This window comes from Thrips palmi, unplaced genomic scaffold (assembly GCF_012932325.1).
Source record: "Thrips palmi isolate BJ-2018 unplaced genomic scaffold, TpBJ-2018v1 HiC_scaffold_10, whole genome shotgun sequence".
NCBI classification, from domain to species: Eukaryota; Metazoa; Arthropoda; class Insecta; order Thysanoptera; family Thripidae; genus Thrips; species Thrips palmi.
Window position 1 is genome coordinate 15,260,753 of NW_023144621.1, and position 12,120 is coordinate 15,272,872.

The 12,120-nt window shown below is 63.1% G+C and overlaps 1 protein-coding gene across 7 annotated transcripts in view; it reads right to left on the reverse strand.

Annotated features, from left to right (window-relative positions):
• The window catches only part of LOC117654527 (CLIP-associating protein 1-A), a 48,894-nt gene that overhangs the window by 18,062 nt on the left and 18,712 nt on the right, over positions 1–12,120 (reverse strand). For 6 of the 7 annotated variants that reach the window (XM_034401218.1, XM_034401215.1, XM_034401217.1 and 3 more), the window contains exon 6: positions 12,006–12,082. In XM_034401218.1, coding sequence (XP_034257109.1) covers positions 12,006–12,082 — 77 coding nt within the window. Of the gene's footprint in view, positions 1–6,476; positions 7,189–12,005; positions 12,083–12,120 lie in introns of those variants that run through there. The other variant, XM_034401216.1, reaches the window with a different exon arrangement.

Here is a 12,120-nt window from a genome sequence, read left to right on the forward strand (position 1 = left end):
CTCCCTACAAGGACTGAAAGAAATCTCCAAGGACCCCACAAGAAATCTCCGAGCCCTGGCTGCGTAATTACGGACGACAGAGTCGAGGGCCAGAGAAGGCAGGCAACCACCTACAGTGCCCTAACGGAGCCCTTATCAAAGGCCGCGCCACGCTCGCCAAGGCTTGCCAGGCTCGTCGCCCAGTAATGACTCATGAATTGGTAATGGCCTCGTTCGCGGTACGCTTGGCGCTTCGTGCACTAGACGGGCAGCTAGAGGTGCAGCTAGAGGTGCAGCTTGACGTGCACCTCGACGCGCACAGCGATGACACACGCACTCGACGCTGCACGCGTGACGCACCCGACGCTGCACCTCCGTGACTGAGGCACCTCGACGGCACCTCGACGAGCACCTCGACGAGCACCTCGACGAAGCACCTCGACGTGCACCTCGACGTGCACCTCGACGTGCACCTCGACGTGCACCTCGACGTGCACCTTGACGTGCGCCTCGACACCCAGGCGCCGCACATCGTCAAGCTGCGCGAGGAGGAGCAACAGTGTCACACCCACTTGGAACGTGATGAACAACCAAACAGGCGCCACGGCAGCGCACCAGCGTCACCCATCCAAACGAGCCTTTTCGTCTCGAGCGACCAGTTAGAACCACTCTTCTCGATTCCTCACCCAGAGGGCGGCAGCCACCAGAATGAGGGGTGGAGTTCACACGGCACGGGTTTGCACCTACGTGAAGTGTAACCTGGCGCCAGTGGCACCACTACACCGAGCGGGGTGGAGAAGCAACGTACAGTCACGCAAGATGTAAGGACGCCTATGGAAGGTGCACACACTACACACAGCCCACTAAGCACACAGACACACACACGCACACACAACGTAGCGGTGCTGGCGCCATTAAACCGTGCCCCGCCACAGCACCGCCGCCGTAGCGCCGCGGCGCCCGGGAGCCTCATAACATGCAGATGCGTCGTTGCCCGGCGCTGCTCGGCGGCGTTCCACGTCACTGGCCCAATTCACCGCCACCGTGCCGAACAACGACGTCGTCCGTGCCGACGCTCTCTCTCTCTCCTTCCCTCCCTCTCTCTCTCTTTCTCCACCTCCGCACAACTTTTTCCAATCAGCTGGTAATTGTTCCCCTGTCGCGTCGCTGCGGGCGCTGCCCTGCGGACAGATTCCGAGCTGGGGTCTCTCTCTCTCTCTTTCGCACTCATGTGGCGTCCCGGATGGGTGCGAGGGAGATAGACGCCGAGGCAGCCCGCTGCCCCGCCCCTCTGCCTCCGCGTCTTCCTCCTACATGGCGCCGCTCTTCGCCGTCGCGAGCTTCAAAGTCCACAGCAGCCGGCGGCGGCGGGGACCGTCGGGGATTTCGAAGCGTTTTTGCCCGTATATAGTGACTCATTATGAAAATAATATTCCCCGTTATTCTATGGTTGAAGCGTGTACCGGTCAGCGTTCACGAGATAAAAGACACCTGTATTTGGTGGCGGGTCGCGGCGGGGCGGGGGTCAGCAGGACCGGGTCGCTTCTCTCTCTCTGCCGTGGGCGCGCCTTGGCCTCTGCCTCGCGCGGCCCTCGCGGCGTGCCGGCCCCGTCGTGTGGGTGACCTGCTACCGCCCGCCAGCGCGCCAGTGAAGGGGAATGCAACTTCAAACCCCTCCCCCCCTCTCGCGTTGCATTTCCGCGTGATATTTGAGAGAGGTGCCGCTCGGCGCCAGCAGCCCAGCCTGCCGCATTGCCCGCCCGCCTGACCCGCTTGGTGCACTGCAAGCCACTGCACTGCACGCCGCTGGTGCAAGTGCGGGGGAGGGGAGGGGAAGGGAGGGGACGGGAGTCTGCTGCAAATCGTCCGCAAAGGCCCCGCTGCGATAGAGATTGGCGCCGGATTGGCGGAGCAGGGCCGCCACCCTGCAGGGCCGCCACACTGCAGGGCCGCCACACTGCAGGGCTGCGCTCATTCCGAACAAGAGTGCCTTCACTCTGTCTCTCTCGCGCTCACGGAGGACCCTCCCGGAGGGAGAGGCGCGTGTTCGGAGTCAGACTTACAGCCTAGTCATCCGAAAGGGAGCGAGATAAGGACTTTGAAACCGGCAGCGGGGCAAGCGGGGCAAGCGGCGCAAGCAGGGGAAGGACCCGATTGGCCGATCCGGCGCACCGCGTCCGTTTCCGGTTTGCCGGTTTCCTCCGGCTCCTCGCATCGCATCCAGCATCCTGCCGCAATCAGTGGACATCTAACGACCCCAAAGTGGCACTGCTCACGGGGACCTGTGCCCACCGCGAGGCGCACACGCGCACAGACAGGCGCGCACACACAACGACACACACGCACACACACGCACACGAGACTGGCTGGCGCACCCCGCGTGCCTAACTGCAGAGGGCGCGAGGCGCACCAGCCAGCGCACTGCCCCGACGACAGGCAGTCTGGGGAGCCACCGTAAAAAAGCATAGCCAAGCGGAGCAGTCAACCCGGCAGGCTGCAGTGCAGGCTCAAGGAGAGCGTGCGTGTGTGTCTGTGTGCGCGCGCGCTGGCAAAGTTCAGCGGTTGGGTGCTCGAGGCTCGGCTCGAGGCCTGGAGGCCTGTGAACTACGCGAGCCAAACGTCCCTGCACTCCGAGCCTCGACGAGCCCACACTGCAGTCTGCGGAGGAGACTAACGACCCTGCTGCTCGCCTGGCAGCAGGCTCTCACTGCAGAGACACTTTGAGGCACTCGAATCCAGACACTTTCAGCCACACTCTCATCCAGATTGTCATCCAGATGCTCTCAACCAGACACTCTCATCCAGACCTGTACCCTCTCATCCAGACACTCCCATCCAGACCACTCTCATCCAGACACTCCCATTAAGCATTAAGACACTCACATACAGACACACCCAGATACTCTCATCCAGACACCCTCCTCATCCAGACACTCCCAACCAGTCTCTCTCGTCCAGTCTCCCCATAAAGCCACTCCAGCACACTGGCCGAGTCCCTGGAGGCGGTGCCGCGAGTGCCGCGCCGCGCCGCACTGCCTGTGTTTGTCGCGGCCAAATTCGTCGCCGCGGGACAGCTATTACAGTGTGGGCTGGGCAATGCACGGCAGTGCACGGCGAGGGTGCTGAGGTCCACACTCCCCGCCCCTCTGTCTGTCTGTCTGTTCGCCTTTCTGCCTGTCCGTCCGTCCGCAGGTCCCGAATGGCCTTTGTCGGGGAGGACAACAAGGAGCACCCCAGGGAGGAGGGCGGCACGGCACGCACGTCGCTGCACCAATTCATCGATCGGATCAGCTGGGCCGGGCTGCCTCTAGGGCTGCCTCTGGGGCTGCCGAGCCATTCAGTCGTTTCGCCGCTCTGTCTCTGTCGCACTCATGGAGCTTTGCACGGGGGTGCGAGAGAGACAGAGCAGCGACACGCCGCTCGGCTGGGCCAGCCGGCCGGCGCGGTGGTGACAGCCCACACAGCGGGCTGGCCGCGGGCTGGCGGAACACACCGACTCAGGGCACGCTTCAGGCTCTCTCCTCCTCCAGCAAGGCTCGAACCGAACACATGATGACACTACACTGGCCCACTATGAGGCCGGCACACAGTAGGCCAGAAGATCGGTGGAGGTGGTCAAAATCCCGGACACGTTTTGAGCTCCGGAGTCGCTTAATAGGACTCGAACCGATCGTGTGACCCCGCCAATGGATTTCTCTCCGAAAAAGGAATCGATTGGTGGGGTGGCACGTTCGATTCGAGTCCCGTTTAGCGACTCTTCAGCTTAAAACGCGTCTAGAGTTCTGGCCGCCTGCGCCGGTCTTCTGTGCGGCTGAAGCGAGTACGGTGCGCCTCAGCCTGGTGCACTCGGCCGAGCTGCCGAGCCTTGTGCCGAGCTGGGCAGCACGACGGCTTATCGCGTCCGCGGCAAGGACGCGACCCCAAGACCCCGTCTCTGTCGCACTCACGGCGCGTCCCATGGGGGTGCGAGAGAGACAGGCAGCACGCCGCCGGCCGGGTCAGACGGTCGGCCGGCTCATAATTATTTTCCAATCGTTCCTGCCTCGACGAGCATTTCATTTCGGCCACACCCCGGCACCGGCCGCGCCTCCGCGTCTCTCTCGCACTCGTGGCGCGTCGCGGTGCGAGAGAGACGGAGCGACGAAACGATGCTAAGCCCAGCCACCGGCCGGGCGAAATGAACAGCAATCAGAAAGGACCGCCATTATCGAGACGCCCTGATACGGTGTCCACAAATGTGCCGTCGTCGTCCACCTCGACATGCAGCGACGGAATGCAGCAGAACGTCGCAAAAAGCCTCAATCTCGTTATCGAGACGTCATTTCCTAGCAGCCAGACCGAGCAGGCAGCCAAGCCCATAGCAGGCGGCCAGACCGAGCAGGCAGCCTGCTGGCGACAATAACGCCTCAAATCGCGGAGATCGTAAAACCCGCCGTCTTCATCCCGCGGACGGATCAGCCGAGAGAGATAAGTGCATCGCGTCCGGACTGCCGCGGCTGTCTCTCTCGCAACCACGGGGCGTCCCGTGCGGCCCGCAGGCGGCGCGGTTCGGAACCACAGACCACTCGCGGCCGGGATTGCCGAGCGCGCGACGCGGAGCTCCGAACACCACGCCGAATTTGTCGTATTTTCGCGTACTATTTTTTGAGACGGTTCCCGCAAATGACGGAGGGAGGGAGGGAGGGAGAGAGAGAGAGAGAGAGCGCTGCTCCAGGCAACGTGAAGAGGGCTTGGCGACTGTGCGAGAGAGACGACGGCAAGGCCAGCACGCGGCGCTCCCCCCGGCCGGCCCCCGTAAAGCGCGGATAGGCAAGCCCGTAACGCAGCGACGCGCTGCACCACGGCAGGTTGCCTACCTGCACGGGGCTACATCATCATCATCACCCGACCTGGCTGCACCCGCACAGACCCGAAAAGCAGAGGGAATATTTGTGGTCCAAGCTATTTCAAGTGTCAATTCGAGGAGAGGAGAGACAGATTCAGTCGAGAGGGCTTTGGTCTCGTGGCGACATCGGTTTCCAACACCCCCACCCGCGGCGCGCCATGTGTTTGTGCACCGCGTCGCGCACCACAGCGTGCATTTAGGCCCTCGCGGCTCGCGGCTGGGTCACCAACGCCGCGCCACGCCTTTGGCTTGACTTCGGCCCATGTTCGGCCAGACAAAGACACTTTGCATGTCCTCGTTGTTGTCCGACTGGACCAAATCCACGGCGCTCTCGCCCGCCTGCTGCAGGCCGACAGCATTTCTCTCTCTCTCTCTCTCTCTCTCTCTCTCTCTCTCTCTCTCTCTCTCTCTCTCTCTCTCTCTCTCGTGGGGCGTCTCGCAGGCCCTCGGGGTGCGAGAGAGACAGAGCGACAGCCTGCCGCGGGGAACGGCCGCCATTTCAATACGGCGGCGTGATATCGGTTTACGAAAACGGTTTCCGCCTTTTGCACCTGCAGCGCGCCGCGCGTGCCGGCGCATCCGTGGAGGGGTCGGTGGCTCTCTTCCTCTCTCTCTCTCCCTCGCTCTCCACTCCTCTCTCAGACACAGACACACACACACACACACTCGCAAGGCGCCGGGGGATCACGTTATGCACGCAGCATGCACTCGTTATGCACGCATTACGCGTTGCGCGTTGCGCCCTCGAGCCAGACGGCCGCCGCCGCGGCCGCATCGTCCCTCTCTCTCACCAGTGCGGGACGCCCCATGAGTGCGAGAGAGACAGAGCTACCCTGACGCACACGGTTCTGACACAGTCGCGGTGAGCCCAGCGCGCGCGGTTCGGCAAACTGCCGTCATGCTGCAGACGCGCCGAGGAGGAGCTAAGTCTGTCTCTGTCGCACTCGCGGGGCGTACCGCAGTGCCGCATGGGTGCGAGAGAGACAGAGCGATGGGGGCGTCGGAGGCGCCTCGACGCATTTTCAAACGGAATAAGAAGCGGCTGGTGAAGAGGGCGGCGTCCAGGGCCTCCCTCTCTGTCTCACTCGCACGCGTGGGGCGTCCCGTGGGCCCTAGGGGTGCGAGAGAGACAGAGCCAAAACCGCGCCATGCGCTCCTCCCGCTAAACCCCACGGGCTAATCCTGATTCCAATTCCGTGGAAAGCTTCTGGGAGGGGAGATGTCGCATTGATAATCAATCCTGGTGGGCTACAGTGTCAATGCCGATCCGCCCATGGGTTGGGAACAGTTGCAGTTCCGGGGGAAAAGGGGGTGGGGGCACGCCACAGTGGGCCAGAAGACCGGTGGACTCTAGACGCGTTTTGAACCCCAGAGTCGCTAGATGGGACTCGAATCGAGCGTGTGGCCCCCCTCGTTCGGAGAGCAATCCATTGGTGGGGTCAGGTCCTAGTCCTAATCAGCGACTCTGGAGCTAAAAACACGACTAGAATTTTGGCACCCCCACCGGCCTTCTGGTCCACTGTGCATGCCTTTGCCTGAACGTAGGCAAGGTGTGACGCGGCCCCCTCCGAAAACCACCACTGCAGCCTCCCCCGCTCCTTCTCCTTCTTACCGCCAGTCCTGAGGGGGTCCCGCAGGGGGTCCCGCTGCGGCGACGGCGAGTGCACGTCGCAGCGGCATCCGCGGTGCTTGCCGCCGGGGTGCTTGAGCACGTTGTCGAACTGCAGGATCCACGAGATGTCTTCGCCCCAGACGGCGGGGTCCGGGTCGGGCGGCGGCGGCACGCGTGGCCGGCGCGTGGGCGTGGTGGGCAGGCCGTCGGCGCCGGCGTCCAGGTCGGCGGGGAGCGAGGCGGGGCTGCCCTTAGGCAGGGGCGCCATGCGGCGGCGGCGCAGGGACATGGTCTGCAGGGCGCCGCGGACCAGCGACCCGATGCGGAAGCGTGGCGGCGGCGGCGTGGCGGGCCCGGCCGGCCCCACGTACATGGAGGGCGTGCGCTCCTCCGAGGCCGACAGCGACGCGGCGCGGCTGCGCCCGTTGAGGGACGCCGTCGACGGCGTGGCCGGCGGCTCCTCCTCCGTGTCGGGGGTCCGCGACGTGGAGCACGACGTCGAGCAGGGCCCCGCGCTGAAGCCGCTGTCCGGCTCTTCGGACGCCGACGACGACCACACCATGCTGGCCATGCTGGCCATGCTCGACACGGGGCAGTCCGCCTCGCTCGTCAGCGGCGGCGAGTCCAGGGCGCGCTCCAGCAGCCCGCCGGCGTCCTCGGCGTCCTGGGGCGCCGGGCGGCGCGACGTGCACGCCATGTCAGCGGTGGCGCACAGTGAGCCAGAAGACCGGCGCCGGCGGCCAAAACTGTGGACGCGTTTTGAGATCCAGAGTCACTAAACAGGACTCGAACCATGTCTGTGGCCCCACCAATGGATTGCTCCCCGAACGAGGAATCCACTGGTGGGGTCACACATTCGCGGTTCGAGTCCCATTTAGAGACTCTGCAGCTCAAAACGCGTCCGGGATTTTGACCGCCTCCACCGGGCTTCTCTAGCCCACTGTGTGGCGGCGGTCACTAGCTAGACACATCCCGACCACATCCTGCTGCAAGTCGGCACGGATCGCCTCCAGCCCGACTGCGGAAACTTCGACGCGAGCTCACAATCCGACTCCAGACCCCAGTCTCCAGACCGCAGGAGAAATCTTCCAGAGAGTGTCCGTCCTGGTCGTGGTGTCCCTCGCTTCGCGAGTGTCACTCATTTGCGAAGCGCGTCGTCGCGCAGCCGGCCTAGAAGTCCTAGCAGAACGTCGCCCCGCCTCTCTCGCGCCCATGGCGCACTTTCGGGGTGCGAGAGAGACGGAGCTACACCGCGTGGCATCAGACTTGAGTCCTGATAGCTAGATAACGCGCGCGACCATCCCGCGGCAAGCGAGGCTTTCTATCATCTCTGCTACACTTTTTTTCGGAGGCCGCGCCACGCGCGCCAAAAAAGAGAAACAACAAATCCAACTACGTCATGGCGGTGGAATACTTTAAAAAGAGCGCAGGAGGCGTTATGCGGCCTGCCTTGGCCTGCCTCCGAACACGGCGGCTTCGCGCTCGTGGGGCGTCCCGTAGGGTCCCTAGGGGTGCGAGAGAGGCAGAGCGAGGTGCGCGGCCGGACCACCCGAACGGGCCTCGCGCTTCGCTTCGCCTCGCTTTGCTTGGCGTTCGCGTGCCGCAGACTGATTCCGAGAGGCGTTTTCGTCGCTCCCTCTCTCCTCTCTCTCGCACCTAAAGGGGACGCCCCATGAGTGCGAGAGAGACAGAGCGACGAAAATGAATCTCTGAATCGGTCCGTCGGTCCTTCCAGCCCGTCATTCAGAACACGCACCGCGCGGCGCAGCTCGGACTGCGTAAGGCAAGCAGGCAGACACACTGCTTTCGTCGCTCTGTCTGTCTCTTGCGGCCCGTACTACGAGAGAGACTGGACGTCGAAAACGACTCTCGGAATCAGTGTACTACAGCCCAAGTCCAGCTTGGCCTGTCCCTTCGGTCAATCCAAACCACCGCAAAATCGCAGACATTGGAAACACTGTCCCTGCCGCAGTCCAAAAACGCTACGCCTGCTTCCAGCTCCCTACAGCCTTCCCAGTGTACAAGTACAGCTAGCGCTGAGCTCATTTGAAGCTGCCTGTACCCAGCAACAGAAATACAAAGAAAAATGTCCCATCGATCAAAAATCCATCTGGATCCTGTGTCGGACGCAACCTGCAGACACCTGCTACGGTAAAGAGCCAACGGCACGAAATTCCAGCCGGCTAGCGCACTGATCTCGACTGCAGTCATCATCATCTCCAGGGCGCGGCCAGCTGCCGGACACTCTCAGTGCAACACACCACCACGGACACGGGGTAGGATCGTGAGCTCGGCGACGAAGCCCCCGGCCACCACCGTGCGCGGGGCCGGGGCTTTCCTAGCACGAGCACACACTGCGGGACACACATTCACGTCCACAAACACATACACATTCACATTCACGCGGCGCGCCGGAAACGCTCATTCCGAAACGCACAGGCGCGCGCGGAGGGGCGGCCGCGCTGCCCGTCGACGTCGACGCCGACGTGCGCGTCGTCGCGGTGGTGCTGGCGGCGCGGCGGCGTCCTGGACCGGCAGGCGCGGCGCGGCGCGGCGCGCTTGTGGCGGTGCGCGGGGCGATACTGCGAGGCCGGCCGGGGCGTCAGTGCCGCGCCGGCGAGGCCGCCGTCGGCGAGCTCGGGGCGGAGCGAGGAGCGCGGAGCGACGCGCGGGGGAACGCCAGCCCAGCCGAGGCCGCCAGCGCCGGCACGATCAGCTGAGTGTTGCCGCGGCCCGGCCCGGCCCGGCTCGACTCCGCCTCCACGCGCGGCCGGGCGTGGCGCGGCTGCGCTCCGCGGCCGTCGACTCGGCTCGTACCGCGGCGCTGCAGCCACGGCGTCGCAGTCACGCAGCGTGCAGCGTGTTTACTACACACGCCGACGGAGGGTTACGGCGGCGGGGGTGGGAATCAGGGTGGCGGGGTGGGAATCGGGCTGGGCGGCCGGGCCGGCCGGCGGCGCCGGCGGGAGGCTCGGGGGTGGAAGCCGCGGAGAACAAGAAAGCCCACGGCGTGCAGTGCAGGCCGGGTTACCCTAGCGGGAGAAGGCGGTGTCCTCCGTGCGGACGCTTGGAGGCCGCCAGCAACAACAGCAACCGCCAGCACCGCCAACAACGGCGGCGGCGGTGCCTGAGATGACAATCATCCTCACCTCGCCGCCAAGCCGCGCCAAGCCGCGGATGAAGGAGGAGGCCGTCACCCTCCAGGCGTCTCCAGGCCTCCGCATGCGGACGATGCGGATGCACCACCTCTGGTCTGTTTACCATGCGTGCGGCGCGTTGCGGCGCAAGCCAAGCGCCAAACGCCAAGCGCCAAGCCAGCCGACCGATTCCGAGACTCCTTCGCGTCGCTCTTGTCTCTCTCGCACTCTCGGGGGAGGCGTCCCGGACAGGGTGCGAGAGAGACAGAGCGACGAGAAGGGACTCTCGGAATCGGTCTGCCGCAGGCGCAGCCGAGACGAACCAACAAACCTTGTCCCCGCCCCCTCTCTCGGCGAGGTGCACGTACGTACACACACGCACACACACACACACAGTCGTGCGGGTACCGGTAGTGCGATTAAAAGCCACGTCAGTCGGGTTTGGGGAACCGCACGAGACGAGACGTAAGGCCGAATGGCGGCGCGGCAAAGAGCGAGAGAGAGATAACGACGCGGCAGTAAAAGACGCGGAGCAGCCAAGGCCGGCCAAGGCCGCGGCGGTGACATCACGTCGGGACTCGGGCAGGACCTAGCGCAACCCGGCGGCAACCCGGCGGCAACCCGCAGACTGACCAAAACTTGGCGAAGGAACACGCCGAACAGGCGAAAACATCATTGTAAGAGTTTTGGTAGTTCACTCGGTTCCTCTTCAAAAGCACGAAAAATCGGCCGAACCATGTGCACGAGAGGGAACGCATCATCATGATTGATTATCAGCGCTGTCAGGTCTCAACAGACCCTTGGCGTTCGAGTAAGCGTCTACAGCAAACGTAGGACTGAGACTGCAAACCTCAAGTGCAGGCAGTGTCCAGTTTGTCTAGTAAGCTACAGCGGACCATATCATGAGGTCCAGGCAAGTGCGTAGGGTGTGCAAAAAATTTATAGGGGGTCTGCTAGGCTGAATGTGTGGCAATTTGCTGCCCACCTATCAGGATTGGAACGTCGGGACGTCGTCGGAGTCCGCGCGCCTCGAAGGGCAGTCTCGCCATTGCGACATGTCGAGACCTCGCCAAGAAAAGGGCCAAAATGTGCTCGCCGAGCCGCGGCGGAGGATGAAGTCGACGTCCGTCCCGTCACTCGAAAATAGAGCGGCTGATGACGGACGTCACACACCGTCCCAGCCGCCCCGCTCTGTCTCTCGCACCTGTAGGGGACGCCCCGTGAGTGCGAGAGAGACAGAGACAGCAGCCTAGACAAAAGGTGTGGGACAGACCGCGTCTCACGCTTCCAGGTGTGAGACATTTTGGTTCACGCCAAACAGTGTGCACTGCCCCACCGCCACACTTGGATTTGCACGTTGCACGGTACTCCACCCACCCGCGAGAACTGCAGCGCGACCGCGGCCCAGAGCGGGGTAGCGCCGCGGCCGCGGCGAGGAGTATCGCCAGCCGCGGCGGCTACGTCCTGCGTCGACGCGGAGTCTCGCCACAGCGCCAAAAAACAGAAGAACGAAACGAGACGGGCGACTCGACTCGACTCGCGCGGGCAGAAATTAAACCGGGTGAGTGTCGCTTCTGGTGGCGCGACCGACACCTCACCTCACCTCACCTCACGACACGGCCATCCCATCACGACCGGCAACCACACCGCCACCAGGCACTCGTCAAATGCACGACCGTGCCAGAAGACCAGAGAAAAAGAAAACAGAACGAAAAGTATAAAGCCTGGAGATCATTCCCGCGAATGACTCGAACACTGTAGAAAAATACTGCGACAAATCGACCAAAATTATTACTTTCAGTTTTTTGACTAAATTTTTGTCCGGATTTCAGTTTGTTTGGCGTTTTGTTTTCACTCCAGTGGACTCGGGCAGACGACGAAATCCGCCGGGCGGTACAGAAGCTGTAAAGTGGGGCTCGACTGCCGTTTGCCGTCGGCCGTTTCGTTTATCTTGACATTTTTATCGGGTTTTCCGCGCCGCCACACCGCAACTATGCGAGCAGCGCCGTGGGAGGTGCCAATCACCCCGGGCTGGAACCCCCAGCCAAGGTGGCAAGCAAGGTGGCAGCTGATAACGCACCAACGCCAATTCCAATTCCGGATGCCGAATAACACATTCCCGACTGGGGCCGACTACACAGTGCGCTAGGGGACCGGTGGCGGCGGTCAAAATGCCGGACGCGGGGACTAGAGCCAAACGTGTGACCCCACCAATAAATTGCTCTCCAAACGAGGAATCGATTGGTGGGGTCACGTTTGGTTTCAGTCCCATTTAGCGACTCTGGAGCTCAAAACATGTCTAGAATTTTGGCCACCGGCGCTGGTCCTCTGGCCGACTTGAGACTGGGGCGAACCCATTCCGGCAGGTGGGGGAAACGAAACTCAGACTCACCATCGCCAGAGAGTGCAGAGGGAAGAAGACCACCTTCCTCGCGAACCTCGTCGAACCGGGACATGAGGGCAGGCAGCCTGATGAAAGATGCGGAAAAAAATTTAATGAAGTACTT